The sequence below is a fragment of the Papio anubis genome, chromosome 1 (assembly GCF_008728515.1).
Source record: "Papio anubis isolate 15944 chromosome 1, Panubis1.0, whole genome shotgun sequence".
Lineage (NCBI taxonomy): Eukaryota > Metazoa > Chordata > Mammalia > Primates > Cercopithecidae > Papio > Papio anubis.
Window position 1 is genome coordinate 189,314,657 of NC_044976.1, and position 24,350 is coordinate 189,339,006.

Consider the following 24,350-nt stretch of genomic DNA (forward strand, 5'->3'; position numbering starts at 1 on the left):
TATGAAGACCATTTCTTTCCAACCTTTAAAACCAAAAAATTGACTTGTGTATTTGACTCTAATTAATTTCATTTGTTTACAGGATTATTGTCTATTTCCTCGAATCCCCTCATTGCTACAACACTTAAAATGTGCAATACACCAGTTCAACAACTTCATTTGATTTCTTAATAAGCATTTTAGTCTTACCATCCAGCACTGTTTTAAGCACCTAGTAAAACTCCAATAAATATCTGACAAATGAAGGTACATAAAGCTCTTTCTTTCATCTCTTTTTTGACATACATTCGAGTTAGAATTTCTAATACCTTTATGCCTTCTAGAGTGTAACTTTCATAAAAGTTCATATTCAATCTTTGTTTACCTGAGTCTATATAGCTCATACTAGGTATCTAAATGTTTGCTGAAAGAATATGCTTTCCCCCTTAATGCTCTGCTTAAATTCATTTTTATGACATTTGTTTGCAAAATGCTTCATCAAAAGGGGGATTAAATCAAAATCTTACATGCTGTGTGGGTGAAAATATAAAATTATAGTTTTTTTGGAGATACGTGGCAAGTCTTCAAATTTTAAATGCTCCATCCCAGAAATATATCCAACATAACTTAAATTTAAATAATCCACTCTAAATATGCAAAAGAAAACCCTCAAGTATGTAATTGTAAATATGTGTTGAAACACACACACACACACACACACACACGTGTGCACACATGGCAGGGAACAAAATGCAAAAGTTTGTCAATAAACAATTGATAAATAACATGTCTGTATAACAAGATTAAAATGCAGCCATTCAGAATATATCAACATGAAAAGATGATATATGAGCTATCACTGAGGGAAAGGGGGATGTCAATTTGTAATATATATATATATACATGATATTTTCATAGAAATAAAAATATTAATTTGTGGGCATATATAAAGGTGTTATTTATACCCACAGAACAAGGTCCGAACATTTTCACAAGAGATAGTAAACTGTTGTTCCTTTGGGGAAAGGAATGAGACATAAATAATAAATATTTTATATCAATATAAATTATTTCAGTAATTTTAAATAAATACACTGAAGTTAAAGGCAAAAGCCAAATCAAGTCAATACTCACCATTTATCATTTAAAATGGTAAAATAACATGTTTTAAGATCATGAGGTTTTTTGGAGTCTTTATATTTACTGCACCTAATTACATAAAACAAACTACAAAGCCACTAACTGTAGATTCTCCCTGGAATACTCATTTCTAATAGTTTTTAATTTGCAAAATTGGGATTTCTTTAAAAACTCTAATTATTATAGATCATTAAAAACAAATCACTCGTTTTCAGCTCTCTGAACATGCACTACCCTATACTATAGGACTAAGGATGTTACAAAATTCCAAATACAAGCAACAAGAATAAACATATAAACATCTCTGAGTCATCAGAATGTAAGAATTACCTGAGTAATAGCAAAGAAAAATACAAATCTCCACCAAAAATTATGGCACAGCATTTTTGAAATTATTTTATTTTGAATGTTTTCAGACACTCTCGGAAAGCTGACACACAAATTATAATGTTAACTTTATTTAAGGCACCTTTTTCGGGAATTGTACATCTTCATTTTCTAGCGCACAGTTGTCATCTTGAGAGTAATACGATGACGCTGAAGCTGAAGAACTCTCTTTACAACATACACGCCAGCTGGGAAGCCTGTAAAACACCCACCACCACCAGCGACAAACAGAAAAAGAGAAAGAAAAAGAAAGAAGAAGAGTTGTTAAGTCAACGTATTTCTGTATGGGCTAGAATTTGAGGCAATAAACAGACAGATGGTTCCTATCCTAATACCTTTTAACAATTAAATGATGAAAATCAATATGCATAAGAAAAACATAAACATTATTATCAGCATTCCAAGTAAGACATTACGAATTCCATGAAGGCACAACAGGAAAGTCTTCACCAGAAGCAGTATCTGATCATTATGACACAAGGAACAGAGAAAGCTGTCAAATAGCTAACCTTCTCGGAAAGCAACAGTTCTTATAAATTCTAACAAATATTTAAGAACAGATAATCCTAAAGTTACCTCAACTGTTTAAAAGCCTAGAAGCTTCCAAATTATTTTTGCATAGAGAACCTAACAGTGATATCAAAAACTAACAGAAATAGCACACACATAAATGAATACTAGAGGTGAATAGTACTTATGAAATAACATGCAAAACTTACCAAGAAAACAATAAAAAAGAAAGTCTCTAGGAACATACCAAAGGAGAAATATACCACAATTATTATCAAGTAGAGTTCAGCTCTGACATTCAAAATTGGTCCAATATAATAAAATCAACTTGATTTGCTACGCAAAAATATCAAGGAAAAATATCTTATGATTATATCCACAGCTACTGAAAAACATCTGATAAACTTATATATCCATCAATGTTTCAAGAATCAATAATGAAACAGGAATAATTATATATTTAACATGGAAAATACATATGTAATACATAAAACTAAAAGTCAGTACTATACATAGTGAGGAAACCTAAAAAGACACCTATATAGATCTGAAATAAGACAAGAATGTCCATTTTCATTAGCATTACAAAACACGAAGATAAAAGAGGCATAAAAATGGAAAAGAAAGTAAAATTATCTGTAGTTCCAAATAATGAGGGTATCTGCATTAATTGCAGACGAGTTTATATAAATGGAAAATTCAAAAGAATCACCTGTTAAAAGAACAGGTATAAAAATTATATTCCCAGATATAAAAATTATATTCCCAAGTATAAAATTAAGAAGCAAATCAACACTCTCAAACCATAACAAGTACTCATTTACAATAGAAACAATAAAGTGCCCAGACAGAAACTTGGCAAGAAATCTTCTAGTAAGTAGAAATGCTTGAAACTGCCAATATTTGACAATCTTTTTACTTGGAAAAAGTGTCAATTTCACAATTCAAAATAATAGGAGCAGTCTGAAAACCACATACTGAGGTGGTAAAAAGGGAGACTTTTTGTATAAAAAGTAAGCCAGAAATAGTCAAGAAATAGTCAAAAATATTCTGATATGAGGGGACTTGATCTATATGAAACTACAGTAATTACAGCAATATGATACTGAGATAACAGAGGCAAAGGAAACCCCCAGGGTGACTAGAAAGAGAAATCCCAGGAAGATAGCTGTAAACAAGGAATAGAAGGCAACCAGTCTAGGTTAGTTTATCAGAGCACCCAAATACCACCAGAAGAAATGGAATGCCTAGGTTTAAAGACTTTGGAGATTTCTTAAACCTACTGCTTTCATTTTAGAAATTGTATTTCTATTTTTTCCTTGAAGGAAGGTTTTCAACTTGAATGTGTGGTGAAAAGTTTTTCTTGTGGCAACCTACAGTCTTTAATACTTCTAGGCATCCTGCCATTTTAAGGGTGTATGTTACAACTATGTGTTTCAAAAAATAATGGTTAAGTGTTAGGGTAAAAGAGAAGTCAATTCATCCTTACTAAAAAGAATAGGAGAGGGACTCAGGAAAATTTTTCTAAAGGATATAGCAACTGAAGAGCCAAGGAAGATTTCATTAAGAAAGTGGAAAACATTCTTTATTGTGCCAAGGGAGATTTCATTACGGAAGAAAGCATTCTTTAATGTGAAAGTGATTGAAATGGATATCCAATGGCTTGCAATGACAGCTTTTTATATTTGCCTAGCACAGAATTACTGAACCAGCTATCTTTTTGTTTTTATCATACTATTAAATAAATCTAGCAAAATAATGCAATAATGAATTCTAGAAAGACATTAATGTGCGATAAAGAATATGCTAATATGCAAATGAGCCAAGCTTAATAATCGTAGAGAAGGAGTCTGCAATTATTAAGCTTGACTAATAAAACTAAACTGGAGTCTGTCACTTTCAAATGAATTGTTTTCCTCTGAGTTTTAATGAAGAAACTTTACAAGCATGTAAGATTACCCAGTAAGTACCAATTATTATGTTAGATACAGGGCCCTGTTAGGAAACATTAGGGGTAATTTTCAACTCATTTAAAAATTTGAGTAAGTACATATAGTTTTAAGAAAATATGAAAACAACAAAGCAGCCATTTTAATTAACATAGAAACCAAACAAGATGGAAAACATTATGTCATTAAGACAGCTATTTATTATATATGAGTAAAAAGAGGAAAGAATTACAAATATATATGCACCTAACAATGTAGAAAATACACTACAACCACGGGCAAAGCTACAGGTGGAAAGAGAATAATCAAAAATTATGGTGGCCTATTTTAAATTACCTCACAAAATAACAGATTAAGTGGACAAAATGATATTTATATTCCATGTAAGAAGCTCATTCAAAGATACAGAATTTTATACCAAATACAAATTAAAACATTCTTCTCGAGGACACGTGGAATATTTCCCAAATACCAATCATAAACTGAAGCCTCAAAAGAAGCCTCAAATTCCAAAAACTCAAGCTTTAAAAGATTCTATTCCCCAACCAGGCTGCAACAAAATTTGAAATAACAAAAAGACAGCTAACAATATCCCAAGCCTGGAAGCAAGAAATATGTAGCAAAATAATCCTTAGGTTAAAGAGGAAACAACATTATGAAATAATCAGCAGAAGACTACCAATCAAAAGTGGTGGGATGTAGATGAGACAATAGCAGGAAAATTATGCTTCTGAATATATGAAGACATGCTGAAAACAGAAGAGCTAATCATTCAACTCAAAAAGATAGAGAACAGTACAAATGCAAAGAAACAAGGAAGGATATATGGACAGGCACTGCTAAAATAGAGAACAAAAACAGCAAAGAAAATTAAGAAAATCAAAAGTCGGTTCTTTGAAGAAAGTATTAGACAAACTTCTGGCAAAATCAATAAATGGAAGATAGTAATGGAAATTAACAAAATATGGAATAAAAAGATAAGATAACCACAGAGAAAACATTTTTAAAATTATAAAATATTATAAATTATATATAACAATATATTTGGCAACAGAAGAAATGGATACATTTCTAGAAAAACAGCAAAACTGCCATAAGGAATGGAAAAAACTGATAACAGACTGATAACAAATAAACTTGAATGGATCTATGAACATCTCACACATAGAAAATTCAAACCCGGTTTTTAAATATTTTATTTGGAAATAGTTTCAAATTTCAGAAGAGTAGGCAGCATAGCACAAAAAAAAATCTACAAATGCCTTAGCTGTATCAACCCATTGTTAATATTTTACTTAATTTGTTCCATTATTTGTCATTTGCCCATGCTCACTCACTCATCCTCCCTCTCTCCCTCTGTTTCCTCTCTCCCAGTAATTTACCTCTAAAATACTGTGATATCTATTTCCACAGAATAGGGATATTCTCTTGAATAACTACAATACAGCTATCAACTTCAATAAGTGTTACATTGACACAAAAATTTACTGTCCATATTGCAATTTTGTCAATTAATCAAATAATGTCTTTTTTAGAATTCCATTCTCTAATACGGAATTAAATCTATGACCATGTCCTGCATTTGTCATGTCTATTCAGTATCATTTAACTTGGAACAGTTCTGGAGCTTTATTTTATGCAGCACTAACATTTTTGAAGGCTATAGTCCCTTTTCTTTTTAGATAGTATAGTCCTTATGTGAGATTTGTCTAATGTATCATGATGACCAGATTCAGATTAGGTATTCTCAGTCAGAAGCCTTTGTTGTGTCTTTCTCAGGATATTATAGTGATGATGTGACTTTCTCAGGATATTGTATCGAGAAGCATATAATATCCATGTTCCAGCAGTTGCAATTCTACTTTTAGGTACTTCTTAACAGCAATGAAAACTATGTCCACAAAAAGCCTTGTACAAGCATGTCCCTAGTAGTTTCTACTCGGGACTAGATAGCCAAAATCTGGAAGCAGCCCAGATAACTACTAACAGAAGAATAAACAAACTGTAGTACATTCACACAGTGTACTACTACTCAGCAATAAAAAGGAACTAATTAATGACAAAGGAAACAAAATGGGTAAATCTCAGACATTACATTGAGTAAAAAGAAGTCAAGCACATGAGTAAATACTGTATAATTCCATTTAGATGAAGGTCCAGAATTGGCAAAACTAATCCATGGTGACAGAAATCAGATTACTACTTGCCTCCGGGGGATTCACCAGAAAGGGACATGAGAGAACTTTCTGGGGTGATGAGAATATTCTATATCTTGAGAGGGTGTGAGTTACATACGTGTATGCATGTGTCAAAACTGATCTAACTATACAGTTAAGGTCTGTGCATTTTGCTCTACATTATTTATTTATTCTGAGACAGGGTCTCACTCTGTCACCCAGGCTGGGGTGCAGTGGTGTCATCTCAGCTCACCGCGGCCTTCCCCTTCCCGGGCTCAAGTGATCCTTCCACCTCAGCCTCCAGAATAGCTGGGACTACAGGCAAGCACCAACATGTCTGGCTAATTTTTGTATTTTTGGAAGAGATGGGGTTTTGCCACGTCGCCCAGGCTAGTCTCGAACTCCCGGGGTCAAGTGATCCACCTGCCTCGGCCTCCCAAAGTGCAAAGTGCCACTGTGCCTGGCCTATACAGGTTTTATTACCTGTTCAAGATCCTGCAACTAGTAAGTGGGGATCTGGGGTTAAAACTTGGATCTTTTTGACTCTGAAGCACAGGCCTCTTAGCTACTACACTACATGGCCTTCATCTTTATCACTTGTTGCCATTACGAAAATCATGAAGTAGTTAATCAGAACTTCTCCTTTGTGATAGTTGTTTTATTTTTGTATTATGCTGTAACTAGCCTTGACTAGTATTACCGATTCTTGAGTGAATCTAACAGTGTTATCTTCTTACCTTTCTTTTCATTTATCTGTTGGATAGAAAATACTAAACATGAAATGTAGCAACATGGAAAAATCCAACACTTTGGAGAGAGATTTAAATTTGCAAGGTGAGTGATGGGCAACTTATGAGCTTCAGTTTCCTTATTTGTAAAAATTAGATTAACACTTTAATCCAAGAGTATGGACAAATTTAAGAGGAGCCCAGGAGTCAGAGACCAGCCTGGACAACAAGGCAAAACCCCGTCTCTACAAAACATACAAAAATTAGCCAGGCATGGTGGCGCACACCTCTGGTCCCAGCTACTCAGGAGCCTGAGGTGGAAGGAGAATCACCGGTGCCCAGGGAGGTCAAGGCTGCAGTGAGTGGTGATCATGCTGCTGTACTCCAGCCTGGGGGACAGAGTGAGAAAAAAAAAAAAAAAAAGCAAGTAAGCAAGCCTGTATGCCTCAACTCAGTATCAAAATTGTAAAATGGACTTATTAGGAGGAACTGAAATAAATGTATATGCTATGCTTAGCCTGGCACAGAATATGCACTGAAATGTCAGTTATTATCAGCCACTACCTTTCTATCTACTTTCACTTACCAAATTTCACAGTAGTTTATACTTGTAATCTCAACTTCTTCACCTTCTACTTAGTCCTCAGCCTGCTGAAATCTAGTTTCTGCCCTCACTGTGCCACTCAGACTAGTATGGTATGGCAGAAGTTAGATTTTTTTGATTCCCCGGCTGCATGTGGTACCTCTGACTGCTGTTTTAACTTAAACTACCTCCTTTTTGACTTGTCAAATTACACACTTCTGCTTCTCATCTCACGCTGACTCCTGCTTCTGAGTCTCCTTTGATATGCTGCTTCTGTTCACTATTTAAATTCTGATGCCCCAAGGGTCTGGTTCTGAATCTTCCCTTTATATTCTACATAGGAGACTTACCTACTCTCATGGTTTTTAGTTGACGGCTACTGAAACTTTTATCTTCAGCCCTTATCTTTTCCTAACTGGCCCATTCCTTAAAACCCTTCTGTGATACCCTACATTAATGTTGACGATACATAAAGCTCATTTAAAAGTTGCATCTCTCTTCCTTCATATTCCAAGATATCTCAAAAACATCTAAATCCAAAATTGAATACATTAGCTTCCTTTTCCAAATCTCTTCCTCTCATATCCTTGATCCCACCATCTGGTACTGCTGTCTACCCAGTCCTCAAACTAGAAACCTGAAAAACATCTGTGACTATTCCTTTGCCTTCACCCTCCCTTGACCATCTCGTTTATTCTACTCTAAATTTCTTTAAATCATTTCTCAATCCCCATTCTGACTGCCTTAACTCAAGCCCTTATCTCTTACCTAGAGCGAACTCCTAACAGATCTCCCTAATTCCTAACTTGCTACGTCCGCAAATCAACCATTAACACTGCCAAAAATCTAACAGTAAATTATCACACTACCATTCCGCTGCTTAAGACCTTTTATAGACTCCATTAACTACGTGACAAAACTCAAGCTTCTCTCCACATGCTATTTAAAAATCTCTAACAATTCTACTAACGTCTTCAGCTTCATACTTCCTGCCACTCTCCCTGCCTTTCACTTTATGCTTCAGTGATACAGAGCTACCTGTAATAGTTCCTTGAACACAGATTGCGCTGTCTCATGTCTCTGGCTCATGCTGTTTCCTCTTTCAAGAATGTTCTGTACTTACTCCCACTCCCACTATCTAAAACCTAACAGAATACCTATAATTCTCTCTTGGGGCAAGAAACTAGTAAGGGTCTAAAACATTTTCCTGATTTCCACAATCTGGGGTTAGTGGGCGGCCCCTCTCTAAATTCTCACAGCCTGTTGGCTATCTCTACCTGAGCACATACACACTGAAATGAAATTAACTGTTTATTTTTGTTTCTCACATAAGACTAAGCAACTCCAAGGCAGAGAATACACTGCCCTCTTGCCAGCATGATGATCTGCTGAGCTCCTACTTTGACTATGAATTGTAAAAGCTTTTTCAGAGCTTTAAAAAGAATGAGAAAAGACTTTGTGGTAAAAGAAATAACTAAACTAGGCAATAAAGAATTGCTTCTTAAACATAAATTCAAAACTAATCCCTTGTACAGAAATATAGTGCCAGCCACTCAATTAGGGCAGTATGGTTAAAGTTAATAGTGAACATTGTAGTTTTTGAGTATTACTTCCTGGATATCTGAAAAAAATTACAAAAATCCTTAAGTATTGAGAAACTTGTGGGAAATGGGTGAATAATACGGAAGCCACTTTGGTCAAACACTGGTAATAAAACAAGACCAAAAGATCACCAGGCCTCTAGTGCCTTTGCTTAAGCAACCTAGTTTCTCTCCATCACAATGTTTTATTAAAAGACACATATTCTTCTAAACCACATTATCAGTCTGGAGTTCTTTTAAGGTTGCTTGTCTTCTGCTTGGTCTATCTGCTAATAGGTAAGAGCACACTGGACCTCTTTCTCCTTGCAGTTTTTATTCTATTTGGCTACTTCAACAGTCTTTAGTCAAACCACATGCAACTGTACAGCTTAGCTGAAGAAAGTTCTATGTTCTAGTGCCTGTTTCTAATTAAACCTTTGCATTTCAGTAGTTCTGACTTTTAATCTTCACTCTGATGTAGGATTGGGTCTTAAATTCTCTTAGCTTAATATTCCACATATCAAATTCTATTAGAAACTTGTTTCACTAAATTGGCCTATAATTTCATTGATCCAACATAGAGAAGCACTTAGTAAACAACGTGATATGTTCTGTTTTTATATCTTAACCTACCATTAGAAATTCAGTCAATACAATTTGTCCTCTAAGATGCTGGAAATAATCATACCCTATACTTGATAATAATATATTTTCAGAAATTGGGTACGGTGTATTTAGCCTCTAAAACACAAGTGACAGTATTTTTGTTACCTTAATTTTCAATTAGAAACTACAGAGTCCTCAAATCAATTACTACCAGGCCAACAGATCAGCCATGCTAAAACAAAGTCTCTATTAGGAAAAGTAGAAAATAAAGCTACAACAGTTGGTGTGGGTCAGACTGCAGGCATTTAAAAATTATCAAGGTTTAAAGTTTTATCCTTCAAGGAGCCTTTGAAAGATATTTCATTAGAGGACTGACATAATCAAAGTTGCATGTAAGATAAATCCAGCAGCACTGTGTAAAATAGGTTGTAGCAAACAAGTACGAAGCTACTCTACATGTTAACTTTTTTTTTTTTAAGTACTCTTCTACCTCCCCTCGCTGCCAAACAAATGTGTGGAATTCATGCCTACGAGCTCTCCAAGTATCTTCTAATCTCCACTCCCAAAAGCTATCAATCACTTCCCTCTTTTGAAAACAAGGCCCGTTTCTCAGTTTTCAAGCTCTTCAACCTTATCTAAGACATTTTATATTGTTGACCACTCAAATGACTTACTTAAATCTTTTTCCATCTCTCTTTCCAGTTTCCTCCTTCCTTTCAGAGCTTTACTATGCTTAGCACCTTTCTTTATTCTGTTTCAAAAGTCCAATGATCTCTTTCAAAAATGATTCCCTCTATGACAGCGGTCACCAACCTTTTGGCACCAGAGACCAGTTTCATGGAAGGTAACTTTGCCATGAATGGGGTTGGGGGGGTGCGCATTACATTCTCATAAGGAGCACAGAACCTAGCATGTGCGGTTCATGGTAGGGTTCGTGCTCCTATGAGAATCTAGTTCTGCTGCTAATCTGACAGGAGGTGGAGCTCAGGCAGTAATGCTCACTCACCTGCCGTTCACCTCCTGTCGTGCGGTCAGGGTCCTAACAGACTACGGACTAGCACCGGTCCCCAGCCCAGGGGTTGGGGACCTCTGCTTTATGAGGACAACGCCAAGCCAAATTTTCTTTCTTTTTTTTTTTTTCTTGAGATGGAGTTTTGCTCTTGTTGACCAGGCTGGAGTGCAATGGCACAATCCTGACTCACCACAACCTCCGCCTCCCAGGTTCAAGTGATTCTCCTGCCTCAGTCTCCCAAGTAGCTGGGATTACAGGCATGTGCCACCACGCCCGGCTAATTTTCTACTTTTTTAGTAGAGACAGGGTTTCTCCATGTTGGTCAGGCTGGTCTCGAACTCCTGACCTCAGGTGATCACCTGCCTTGGTCTCCCAAAGTGCTGGGCCTCCCAAAGTGCTGGGATTACAGGCACAAGCCACCGCGCCTGGGACTCCAGGCCAAATTTTAGCTGCATTCAAGTCTGCGTTTTTAAGTGCCCATAAAATGTCTCTACTTGGATATTCCATTCACCTCCAACTAACAGCTCCTTCCCCTTCCAAGCCCTTTGCCAACTCTTCCACTTCTTTTTGACCACCACCAATTCTTCTAGTTGCCCAAGTTAAAACAAACAAGCAAACAAACAAAAAAAAAAAACCAAAAAACGCTTAATATTTCTTTTATCATTGAACTTTATTTCAGATTCATAATTTTAGGCTCTAGAATGTATCTCTCAGAGACAGTGTGCTCCAAGAAAGCAGCTACTTTGTTCTGTCCACCAGAATCCTGCATAGGATATAGCACACAGAAGCCTAAGTAAATATCTCTTTGCATTGAGATGGGTAACAGAAAGGGGATGTTGAACAGAGTTTGGTTAGAGGCAAACTAAAATCCAGTTATTTAGAATCCTAGCCTAATGCTGTTACCTGCTGTGCTGCACTGCACTGCCAGCTTGCCAACCTTTCACAAAACCAAATCAGTTACGTCCTCAGAAATCTCTATTTATTGTACCCTCTTCTTTGTTTCTACTGCCAAGATTAAGTTGTTCTTATGACAAGCCTCAATTACTCCAAAGGCTTTTTAGGATCCGGGATTTGAAGATATTATTATCTGAGAATGCTCAAGTCTCTTATATAAAATGGCATTTGCATATCACCTATGTATATCCTCCCATATAAATATCTAGAGGTGATTTAAAATATCTAGAGATGATTTAAAACATCTATGCATACCCTCTCATATAAATATCTAGAGGTGATTTAAAATATCTAGAGGTGATTTAAAATATCTAGAGGTGATTTAAAACATCTATGCATATCCTCCCATATAAATATCTAGAGGTGATTTAAAACCTAATGCTATGTAAATGCTATGTAAATAGCTGTTATACAACATTGTTTTTATTTGTATTTTTATTGTTGTATTGTTATTTTTTATTTTTTTAAATATATTTTCAACCTGAGGTTGGTTGCATCTGTGGATGTGGAAAGTCAGTTGTATTCATCCCTCTAAGTCTCTTTCCTCTAAAAAAAAATCTAGCACAATTATGTCAAAATAATGTTCTCACAACACCACTTTTCTTGCTGAATCTTTATTATCTAATTCTTTGGACTGGCTTGCAAAATCTACCAAAACCTCTGAAATCTATCTCTTTCTCCTCAAGCTTGTCTGTTTACTACCACTCCTACCCAAATCAACTAGATTATCTCTTTTATTCATAACTCTCTCTCTCCTTGACAATTAAGTGCCATCTACCCACTGCAAGCAGGCATACAGACATACACATGCACACATAAAGAAATAGCCATTTATTCATATTATCAACACCAGTACATCTTGTTTCAGCTCATGAAGCTCCTGTTTGCATAGAAGCAGAGTTTATAAACCACATATTTCCCTTGAACCCAAGTCAAGCCTTCCTTGAGAACTTTAGCCCTCATTTTCTCCTAAGCATTTACTATGCAATTCAGTTTTCTGTGTTGTTTACTAACATTCAAACCAGGTATCTTAGAATGTTAGATATACAAAAAATAAACTGAGTTAATCTAATACAGTAATACAGACTTGAATGCATAAGAGTATCCCAAACTTACTAACAAAATCTACAAGGTAAGAATCCTATGTATGTGTATTTCTTTTAAAAGTTTCATGAACAATTCCAATGCCCACTCCTTCCTAGGCCAATACAGGCACCCACATTTCAGATGAAAAAAGTTGACACTTTGCTAGATAAAATTATTAACTAGAAAAAGTGAAGAAACTTGCCCGAGACCATCTACCAGCCAACTGGCAGCACAGCATACTGGTTAAGAGAACACAGGCTTAGAACCTGGCCTTCTTAGGTTCTGGCTCTGTTGCTTCCCGGCTGTGAGAACTTGGGCAAGCTGGTTAACTTCTTTGTGCCCACCTTTCTTCATCTTTAAAATGGAGTGTCTGCCTTAAAACATTGATACAGAGAATAAAATAATTTAATGTATATTACCTTGAATAGTATTTAGTACTTAGAAGAGAAATAATCACTCAATAAATGTTCATATTAATAATGCAAAGGAAGGACTACAACCAAGCTCTGACGTAGTTTTACGTCTTAAGCACTACACCACTATCTGTATTGTAACAAGCAGCTTATATACAGAGCTCAAGTCTCACAATTCTTCTGTATCCTTCACCACACCAAATACACTGTGGATAATCAAATAATATTTTAAGTGGATTTATAAATTCCCATTTTTAACTCTGAAACCTGGGCCATCTTATTTCTACTCAACAAATTACCAAAGTATCTAGAGTCAATGAATAACTTATATAGTAGTGCTTACTATATGTGAGGCATTATTCTTAGCCTTTACATGTTTTTTCCCCAGTAGATTACAAACGCTACATATACAAAATTAGCTTAGTACCTACAAACCGTATTAATGTTACAGAATACTTTCTAATAAAGCTAGGTGTCACTTTCATGTAAAATATAAAATAATTTTAACTAGCAATTATAAAGTCCTAAATAAAACCAAATCTTCTTTCAAAAAAAACTTGCATTAAACAAATTTATCCCAAAGGATTAACACTCTTATACTGCAAATATTCAAAGCAATTTCCTATTCCCTTGTGACATGTACAATTTGACTTGTGAAATTAGTCTAAAATATGGCCTTGAAAAACAAAGACAGGTAACATAAAACTGGTGCTAAAGTATAACCTAAAACACGTAGATAAGTTTCAAGTAAAGAGACTTTGTCTCTTTCCAGTTATGCATAAACTACTAAACAAAAGCATCACGTGTTTCTATTTGAAGATGACTTGAGAATAATAAAGCACTTAAATTTTTATAAGTTTCCCTTTCGTTATAAGCATAACAATATTAATTATACATATTGATTCATTTGTCCATTCAGACTGTTGAGAAAAGTGGAACAATAATGTACAAGTTCATGAACAAATGAAAAATGAAATAACCGATGCTCAAAAGAGCTGATACCTTTTATTTTTTCCATTGCCTGTCAACCCTACTACCTGCTTCCACTCCAGTATATCCTCAAATGTTTAATAACATAAAGGACCAACATGAAACATGTTATTTGCCATCTTTTACTGGACACAGTGTTCAGGTGTTATGCAAAGATGTCACACACCTTCTTTCACAGACCTTTTCCTATTAAGGCAAGCTGGCTTCATCTAACTTGTCTGAAGGGAATCTGACACTGTATGACCCGACACCTCTTATAAATATAAATACCAGGTGCTTTCTTTGGAATATATATCCCAGAGCAAAGATAAACTTTTTTTCCTCAGTCTTTCACATTAAGTTCCATTAAAAAAATCATTTTTGTAAAGGTCATCTTTCATTGGTTTATTCAAGGAAAGAAAAAAAAAAGGGCATCGAATGATTTGGAGAAGTGGGACTATGTTATTATTTTACTTATTTCAAATATTATTCAGAGAAGAAATAGATTCAGAACCTTTAAAGTTAAGAGACAGAAGCAGAAACAAGCAAAAAATTCCTCCAGATTTTCTGGGGAATTTTCAATATGTTTTATCTATATGTTTCCAATATGCTCTATTCATCACCTCAAAAAAGAAAAAAACAGCTTATATATTGTTCTAGTTTTTAAATTTTTTTCTGCTCACTTATGCATATTAATAGACCAGCAATTATGAGAGAAAAAGCAAAAGGGTACAGAAATATAATCACAAACCAGGAAATAAACCTCTTAAATTGATAAAAACTGGTCTGACATACTCAGAAAAATTACTACTAAGGTCAAAAACGCCAACATCTTGATTTAGATATCAACTCTCTTCTAGTGGGACCACGACTTAGGACCTCCTGCCTCCAAAGTATGTCCCCTACATTCCACTTTATCCTCCACAACGATCTAATTAAAAGATCCACGTGACCTCATGCTCCTGTTCTCCAGTTTAAGTGACTTCACTTGCTCAGCCTCTGTCAGGTGGTTAGAATCAGAATTCATCTGCATGATAATCAAATCCCTTCAAAACCCAGCTCTAGCTTCTCTTCCCATCCCTGCTCACATACACTCACGCTCTAGATAACTGGGTAAGAGTGTTCTCTCTGCCTACAACAAAATTCTCTCATCGTGAACTATCCATCCTGCAGACCATTTTATGGATGAGAGTTGAGGTTCACAGAAGTAACTTGTCCAAAGACATACAGTTAGTGACAGAACCATAAGTAGGATATGAATTCTTCCTTTGCTATTCCTAAAGACCTTTGTAAGTACCTGCTATATTTGTCAAATGTATAAGACTTGTTTAAATGTCAAGCTCTTCCTGAAAGTCTAATATAAGCTTCTCCAAGATGATCCTTTGGGGTGAAGGAAAAACAGATTTGTTTAGTTTTAAAAAAATAAGTTTTACTAAGATTAATGTAAGGATTCATACTTGGTCTGAAGGGTCAGATGGTCACACATCAAGAACAGCAAGGACTATTGGCAGAAACCCAGGGAAAGAGTGGAAGTCTCACAAACAATGGGTTTTACTTACAGCACACCATGATTCACTGTGGTTTATGTTTGCCCAGTTAGGTAGACTTAGGAATTATTCAGTTTTAACTGAACTGACCCTCACAACATCGGGAAGCAGCTTTTTTAAAAAGTCCTGCAAAGAATTTAATAATGCAAGCACAGCCAACAAGAAAATGACAAGGCTGGCTCCTAAGTAGTTGAAGCTATTCCTCTTCTATACTACGATGTCATATAATCTAGTAGGTCAATCACGTAGCTCTTATTAAAAATTATTATTTTAATGAGAACAAAAGGCACCGTTAACAGAAATTATTATTTTTTTCTAATTTTCCTTAAATATCTAACTTGTATTATTATTACATACACTAATACACTATTATTATATTGGCACATGTATATAACGTGTAAACAATTAAGGGGCATGCACAGGTTTTAATAATTAGGGGATACACTCAGAATATCCACTAATTGTGTTTTTTTTTTCCTCTTGAAGGTAATGCAGCTTTCCTAGTTTGCCCATGACTGAGGAAGTATGGTATAGGGTATAGGCTGAATAATGCGCCCCCCTCAAAGATGTCTGCATCCTAATCCCTAAATATGTTACCTTACATAGTAAAAGAGACTTCGCAGATGTGATTAAATTAAGGATTATGAGATAGGGAGATTATCCTGGAATGTCTGGGTGGACCCATCACAATAGTCCTTATAAGAGGGAGAGGCAGGAGGACCAGTCATAAGTAGACATAAGGAATGAAAAAAAAGGTTGGAGTGCTGATGTGAGGAAGGGGCCACAGAATACAGGTGGCCTCTAGAGAAATATTCTCCCCTCAGAGCTTCCAAAATGAACCAGCCCAGTTGACATCTTAATTTTATTTAGCCCTGTGAGACATATCTTGGACTTCTCACCCACAGAATTGTAAGGTAATAAATGTTAGTTGTTTTAAGCCACTAAATTTGTGTCAATTTGTTACAGCAGGCATAGGAAACTAATGCAGGGAATTCCTAGGTTATGCGACTTCCAGTGTTAAAACCAAGACAAGCTGGTGACCCTCTATCTTAGATTTTCGGTGCTCATAAAAACATCTGGCACAGTAAGTATGAGAAAAAAAATGTGGCTGAATAATGTTATGATGAAATATTTACATAATACGCTGTTACTGTTACAAAGATCTCTCATTTGTATTATTTCATCGTCCTAACAACTCTGTGAAGTATGAGTGGATCAATTTCCCCATTCTGAGGATATAACAACTAAGGTTCAAAGAAGTTACATAACATGTCAAAGAACACACATCTAGTAAATGATGGAGCCATATATATAAAATACAGGCCTTCTGACCTACAAAGGACTATGGTACTCAGGAGCCTGTGCTGCCTAAGTTCAAATTTAAGCTCCAAAGCTTAACAGCTACTTAACCTTAGCCAAGTTACTTAACCTCTATACTTCCTCACATGTAAAATGCAAAAGGAAGTTAATAATAATACCTATCTTACAGGGCTCTTATAAAGATTAAAGGTGCTATTGTCAAGTAAACATCATGTGCCTGACACATAGACAGCTGTCAGTAAATATTAGCTATCATTGCTCTGTGCTGCAGCTATAGCGCATTTATGCCTAGAATACTCTATTCTACTTGATCAAAAATCATAAAGTATGCAACAGGAAAAAACAGCAAAAAAAAAAAATGAGTAATGACATAGAATAGATGAAATAGTTTTTCTGTGAACATAATCTAAGGTTAGTACTCTAGGCTGGAAGATAAAAGCAGAGGGGAGACATAATCAAGATCTATGAAATTATGATAGTAAACTTACCAGTAATATTGGTAGCATGAGAGGGGAAACCTTAGAAACTAGAATACTGTAGAATAGACATACAGCACTCAAAATCTTCAAAACAAATGGATCACAAAATTTTGAGACAATTTGTGAATAACAAAAGAGACAAAAGTGGCTACTAAAAGGCACTCATCAACTCTTGCTAACGTTTTATCTAACCCTAGGACTTGCTGGTAGCCCTTTCTGTTAAAGGGAATGGGGTTGTTGGGAAAAGAAATACCACACCAGATTGCAGCAAAAGTTAGAAATCCATTAAGTGCCATTAAATTCAACTTGGCAAGAAAGCAGAGTCTTCAAAGAAAAAACGCACCCTTTGCCAATCATCACCACGTACCACTCCTCTTCCCCAATTTCATTCATCATCACCCTTCAAAAAAAAAAAACCTTTAAGCCTTAATGTCCTATTTTAGTGCCTTTTAATCGTTTTGCTAAAGAATAATTAAAATGTCTCTAAATTTGGTGGTCTAAACAAATCTCAAAATAAACTAACCCAATAGTTTCCTAAGCTAAAGTTTCTTAAAATGTTCACACTCTTTTCTTAAACTCTCCACATCCATTTTCCTCACTAGGAGTTAAAAAACTTTACAGAAGTTTATTACTACTTTCAATACAGGGCCAACCTATTTTTTCCCTAACAGGGAAATTCATTAGCTCTTCACTAGAGCTAATGATTGAAGGTGAGAAAACATATTGAGGGTTAGCTTAATCAAAAGATAGCCAGAAATTCCCAAAAGAAATAGAAGCAGAGTTAACTTAAATTTACAAATGATTGTAAGAATCACATTCTACTGCTTGATTTCGTTTACACCATCTAACTTAAAAAAAAAAAAAAAAGGCCAGAGATACTGGTGTTAGTTTTTAAACTTGAATGAAAGTGTTAACCTTTTCCTTATTCGCCATTTCAGAAAGTTTTGATGAATAAAAACATGGTTTAAAGATGGGCAAGACCAAGAAAAAAGAGGAAAGAAAATACAGTCTACGAGTATAACTAGGCAGCCCCAGAAAGAGATGAAAATGAATACAAGCTTCAGTATCTATAAATTTAAATTTAAAATGAGGTAAGTGGATTTATCTCTTACAGGCACTTCTCCGTACCCAACACAGTAAGTAGAAAGGGGAGGATTTTATTAAAAACGGGAGGTGGGTATTAAAAGGATTCAGAATGAAAGGTAAGAAGTCAAGTTTTTTTGTTCTCAAAAACTTCTACCATCCTTCCAATCAAAATCCCTCAGCCAGGCGAGAGTTTTCTCTTCCCCTTGTTCATGTATTATTTTATGTGAGCAACAACTCTACAATTTCAGCGCCTCTGGAATCCATTAGGCATCCATAAAAATGAAAATAGTGTTGGTGCTCTGCAGAAATAAGCAAAACAGGAAACTTAATTTCTATTTTAATATAACAAACAGCAAATAGCCTTGACTAAAGAAAGATGTTTTCAGTCATCAATTGTCACATATCTTTGAAGAAATTCCCTGGGAGGAAAGAATGGCTTTTCCAAGTACGGTGAGAGCAGTCTTTCGACTTACAAGCTTTCTCTGCTCCTCAAAAAACTCCAGAAGTGCCTGGGATTAAACGGAAACTCCGTAAAACTTGGGGGGTGCTTTAGGGACAAAGCATTCTTTCTGCCTTCAAAATACAGTATTTACCTTCCCACTACTAAGGGACATTACCAAAAACTACTACACACACTACATCTAAGACACCCTCTCCACCAAACCAACTGAAAAAGTGCTTCATAACACACACACACACACACACACACACACACACACGCTCCCCCAAGTTTCCAAAAACAGTGGCCCAAGTGTACTTGGGATCAAACACTGTGCGAGAAATGTCCAGGAGAACTACTGCTTATACATTACTCTTACCTTCATGACCACTCAGTTTTAAAATCGCACGTCCGGAACGTATCACATCCGAAGTGCTTTATCCCCTTACCACACTAAGAACGCAAAGACTGGCGGCAAATCGGAGCAACTTACTTACCATCGATCTGAATACCCAACCCCAAACCCTGCACCGTCTCCAAGGGGTAGAAGAACTGAGTACAAAGGCACTTGGTGGTTCCTTCTATCTCGGCACCTCTCTCTCTCTCCCACTGAGTCTCTGTAAATTCCAAAATACACCACGAAAATCTCCGCACAGAGCACTGCCAGACCAGTCAGATGGAGAGTCGAGAAGTAATCGGTTTGTCCCTTCCAAGGGGGCCTTGGAAACCCGGACCCTAAAAGCCAAGATGACTTGGGGGTGTGACCTGGGCTGCTCCCTCCCCTATACTCCCCTCACGGGACTCGCTTGTCGTCGCGGCTACTCACCAGACCAGAGAGCACAGAAAGAGGCAGGAGACCAGGGCCAAGGCCCGCCGGTGCTTCTTCATCTTCTCCTCCTTCTTCCCCCTGTCAGAAGGCGGCACATCCTCCCGGCAGCCGCCACTGCCGAGGCCAAGATGGAGGAGCCGGAGCAGGAGCGCGAGGATGGGACCGATAATCCTAAAGGCTGTGGCGCTGGCTGAGCGGCTCCTCAGTGGCTCGCGTCCTGGCAGCCCTCTCCGAGGGCCCCACAGCCGCGCGGACAGGGGCGCTTCACAGGACTCCGGGGACCGCCGCTGCTGCGGCCGCCGGCTCGTCCACGCCCGCCTCCAGAAGCCGCCGCCGCCGCCACTGCCACCCCATATCCTCCCCGCCCGCCCGGGGCCTTGCTCCGTGAGACCAGCGACCAACGGCCGCCGCGTACTCGCCTCTCAACAGCCAATCGCCGACGGGGCCGCGACACCTCACACACCGCTGAGCTGGAAAGCGACGCGTCACCCACGTCCCGCGGCGCCCACACCCCCACCAGCCTCTGCGTAGGCCACGCCCCCTCCGACGCCGCAGGCGGAGAAGCCGGAGGCAGGAGACCACAAAACGCAGGAGCAGACGCTGTCGCTGCTCCGCCCGCCCCAGGTCCCGCCCCCTTGCGGGCTAGCGTTCAAAAGAGCCCCGTGATCGTTCGCATTCCCCCTTACAGTGGTCCGCCCCTCGTCCCGTGCGCGCTGAGTCCGCGCAAGCACCCTTGGGAGTTGTAGTTTGCCTTCCAGAACCCGTTTTCTTCTTTCCCTGTCCCTCCTAGAATCCATGGTTTTGTTGCGGAAGTCTGTAGTTTCGCTGCTCACCACGAGACTGATCAGCTTTGGAAGTGTTGCACTCTTTTCCTCTTTTGAGCACAGTTCGTGGGATGGCCTAGAATGACGGGGTTGAGGGTTGTGAGGGAAGCTGTACTAATAAAATTTAAAGACCCTTTCCCTGTATCAGTGGACTGCCCCATCGACCTAGATGTTGATTGGTAGATAGAAAGGGGCGAGCCAAGAATCTCTCATCTGATTGGTTGTAGTGGAAAACCTTTCGCTTTTTCTTTCCTTCAGCAAGAATTTCGCCGCTTGCCCGGTTCCTCACTTTAAGTGTGTTTTGTTGGTTTTCGTTCTGTTGCTTTCGAACTTTGGGTTCTCTGCGATGGAGTCGGAAGGGAGGAGTTGTCTCCGTTAGAGGAGCACCCACAGACGCTCCAAGTCCTGAGGCTCACCGAAAGTGGGGAAGGCAGTCGCTTACACTCACCTAAGAGCAAGAAGTGACCACTTCTCAATACTAAGTAACGGGCAGCATGCCCATTCCAAGTCTTTACGCCGCTGAGGGGACGGAGGCTGCAATGGTCTGTGCCTTGGAACATGGCATAATGTTTAGTGTGAAAAATGTTTAAAGGTGGTGTTACTTATTGTTCATGTGGCCGTAGGGAAAAAACCCTCAGTAAAATGCCCACCTAACGCCTAATTTTGAGCCGCGGAATTTCCTTATGAACCTTCTAAGTTGAATTGTATGTTAATTGTAGTCCCAAAGAACTGAATGATTTCACCCACTCTGTAATTCTTGGATATAAGTCAATTTGATGTTAGAGAAATTATACAAAGAGTGATAATTTTGGTTTTAAAGGTGTTCACCCTGAACTGCCTGTTCTGGCAGTAATTAGGTAACAGTTCCACTTATCTGCTGATGCTACTCTTAATGTATGACAATAAAATCCTTTCATCTCTCACCTATTGCGGGAAGCAAATATTTATCTCACCCAAAAACAGTATCAAATGATTAATATGCAAGTTTAAAAGAAAGTAGGGGCAATGGAAGGGTAGGGATAAATTGACATTCTTTACCATGTTGGACACCCTTTTCCTCTTATTCCAGGAACTTTTATTCAGGATAGGAAACAGCTGAGGTATCCCTCAGCTGATCCTCAGTACATCACAGCCAAAGAAGTTATATTAGAACACATGCTTGTCTCAAATCTAGGAAGTTATCAAGCTACGTCTATCCCTCTCATCCCAAACTCACAGACCCATCCACTTATTTTCCACCAAGTCCCTGCAATGATTTTTTGGAATATGCAAGTACAAAGAATTTTACTTTTTTCTTTCTCTTTCTTTCCTTCCTTGACTGACTGCCTGCCTGCCTGCCTGCCTTTTTCTCCGGCAGTTGGAGCTTTATTAATACCCCCGTGGTAGGCTTCCCATTCACCTAATTATCATCCAATTATTAGCTTTTACTATTTCACTCTATAAATGTTCTTTTGTCTTTTTGAATTTCATTTCCATGGTTTCATATTAAGGTTTAATCCTTCAGTACTCTGAGCTTTTTCCATTTTTCTCTTGGGCAAGTTTAATTTTCAACTATACTGTTGACTCCCAAACCTATTTCCCAACCTCTTCTCAAGTAGTTGCTGGACATATTAGTTAGATATTCTATCACTTCCAATTTTACCTGCACAAAATAGAACTCATTTTTCCCATAAATTAGCTTCTTTGCCTGACTTTCTATATTTATGTTGATTCTTTCCTATTCTAAGACTCCAGATGAAATAAATAGAAATTCCATAGAGCTGACCTTTAAAGAACTGGTAGACATTTTTCCACCTATCTGTTAAATATAATGAGAAAAAGAGGAGAGAAAATTTTCTTATAACTCAATAGACAAGTATAAGAAAGTGAGTAATAATTTATAAAATAAAACTAGTATAGATAAATGTCACCATACTTAAAAAGTATAACATATGCCAAAAATGGCAAGAAAGAATATAGAAAAAGTCAAAGCATGTATAATATATAATCTTTAATATATAATATTTAATTATATAATATACATAATCTTTTAAGGCTTAGGCTAATTAACCACCATCAACTACCCATTAACTATAATACAGTAATTCTCAACCTGGGGCAGACTTCCCCCCAGGGTGAAATTGGCATTGTGTGAACACATTTTTTGCTTGTCACATTGGAGAAGTACTACTGGCACCTAATGAGTGGAGGCCAGGGATGCTCTTTCACATCCTACAGTGCACAAGAAAGCCCTCCACAACAAAAATTATTTGGCCTAAAAAGTCAAAAGTGCCAAGGTTGAGAAACCCTGCTATAACCGAATCTCCCAATTCAATAAAATCTGTAAAGCACTGACCACACACAGGATAACTTGTTTGCCCTGCAGATCCTTGGATTATTCAGCAAGTCACTAGGGCCTAAACTGCACAATTAACATGAGTTCTCCCATTCCTAAAAAGTTGACTAAACCAGAAACTCTAGGCAGCTCAAGACCCTGCCTTGATAAAGATCTGATACTCTGTTTGCTTATGGTAAAAGAGAACAAGCAGACCTTAAAAAAGGAAACAACCCCTTCTGGCTATCTCGTTTGTTCTTTATCTAATATACAAATCATATTTAAGATACCCAAGAGAACTGTTTGTCTAAGTTGGTGGTATTTCATGAGCAAGCTTTTACGTATTTTGATTTAGTTGAAAAATTACCTGCTCCTTTCAATATTATAAAATGCTGAGATCCTATATGTCTCAGAAGGATCTTAGAGACCAATGACATTTAGATGCTTCCAGAGTAAAAGTCAGTTAAAACAGATGTTTCCTGGAAATCAGTCAAAGAAAGGTTGGGAGATTGAGAACACACAAATAGACAATAAAAGAGACTAAGATGGAAAATGGAAAAATGGTGAATGTAGCAATCAGCACTTAACAATTCAACCACATAAAAAGTATAAACAAAACTTTTAAAACTGTTTGTTCCCCCAATCATCTTCTTTGTGTACATAAATATGTGTGTAGAATAGCATATACTTTCTTTATTTAGTTATCCCCTACCTGAAAAGAGCCTTAACTACTTAGCCAAATCTACCTTAACAGAGCACTGATAATTTGGCCACTTCAGGAGTTAAGGGTAGAAATCAGAAGGAGATAAGACATAGATTACTTCATTAGTACAGCCTGAGAACTCAGTCTCTTGAGGGCTGAAAGATCACAGAGTGCAAGGTTGGCATGCACGGTTCTGTTTTTACTGCAAATAACAAAAGGTAAGATTTCCTTTTTTAAAAATTCTACTTTGTGATCCCAATTCAGTCTTCTATCACTGGGTTAACATATGTGTATTTTGAAGATACATGAATTGTAAATAGGCTCATAATGGAATCAACTAGAAGAAGGGAATGATTTACATGTGGGTGACAGAGAAGGAGACATCAAAGATGGTCCAATTTCTAAGAACATATGTGCCATTACATGAGTAGGAAAGTCAGGAGTTGCAGATTTACAAGTTAAGAAGACTAGTATGGTTTTAGAAGCACAGTATTGAGGTTCTGGTGGAAGTATCTAGCAAGAATTTACAAGTACAAGATTCAAAATAGGGAGAGAAAGTAACAACTGAAGCAGCATGTTGGGTATTGTAACTGATGTGTCCTTTAGCACCTCCTGTATAACGCTCTCAGAAGAAGCTTCCTAAAACATTATCTTCATCATGTCCGTTCTTTGATGCAAAAATATCCCATAGGTCTGACATATTCGTCAAATAAAGTCCTGCCTCCTTGGCCTGGCA

General features: G+C 37.3%; 2 protein-coding genes across 5 annotated transcripts in view; one reads left to right on the plus strand and one right to left on the minus strand.

Moving 5' to 3' along the window:
- SUCO (SUN domain containing ossification factor) overlaps positions 1–20,401 on the minus strand; it is an 84,081-nt gene extending 63,680 nt beyond the window's left edge. For 3 of the 4 annotated variants that reach the window (XR_640927.4, XM_009194240.4, XM_003893572.5), the window contains exons 1-2: positions 19,771–20,401; positions 1,589–1,703 (exon numbers count right to left, since the gene is read on the minus strand). Coding sequence is in view for 2 of the 4 variants with exons in the window: in XM_009194240.4 (XP_009192504.1) it covers positions 1,589–1,703; positions 19,771–19,832 (177 nt within the window). In the remaining 2 variants the exon portion in view is untranslated. The remainder of the gene's footprint in view (positions 1–1,588; positions 1,704–19,770) is intronic. The other variant, XM_021930510.2, reaches the window with a different exon arrangement.
- LOC116271342 (zinc finger homeobox protein 4-like) lies at positions 19,808–21,520 on the plus strand. The gene has a single exon (XM_031658621.1). It carries the CDS (start codon positions 19,930–19,932, stop codon positions 20,302–20,304), a length of 375 nt encoding a protein of 124 aa, XP_031514481.1. The 5' UTR covers positions 19,808–19,929; the 3' UTR covers positions 20,305–21,520.
- The last annotated feature ends 2,830 nt before the right edge of the window (positions 21,521–24,350 follow it).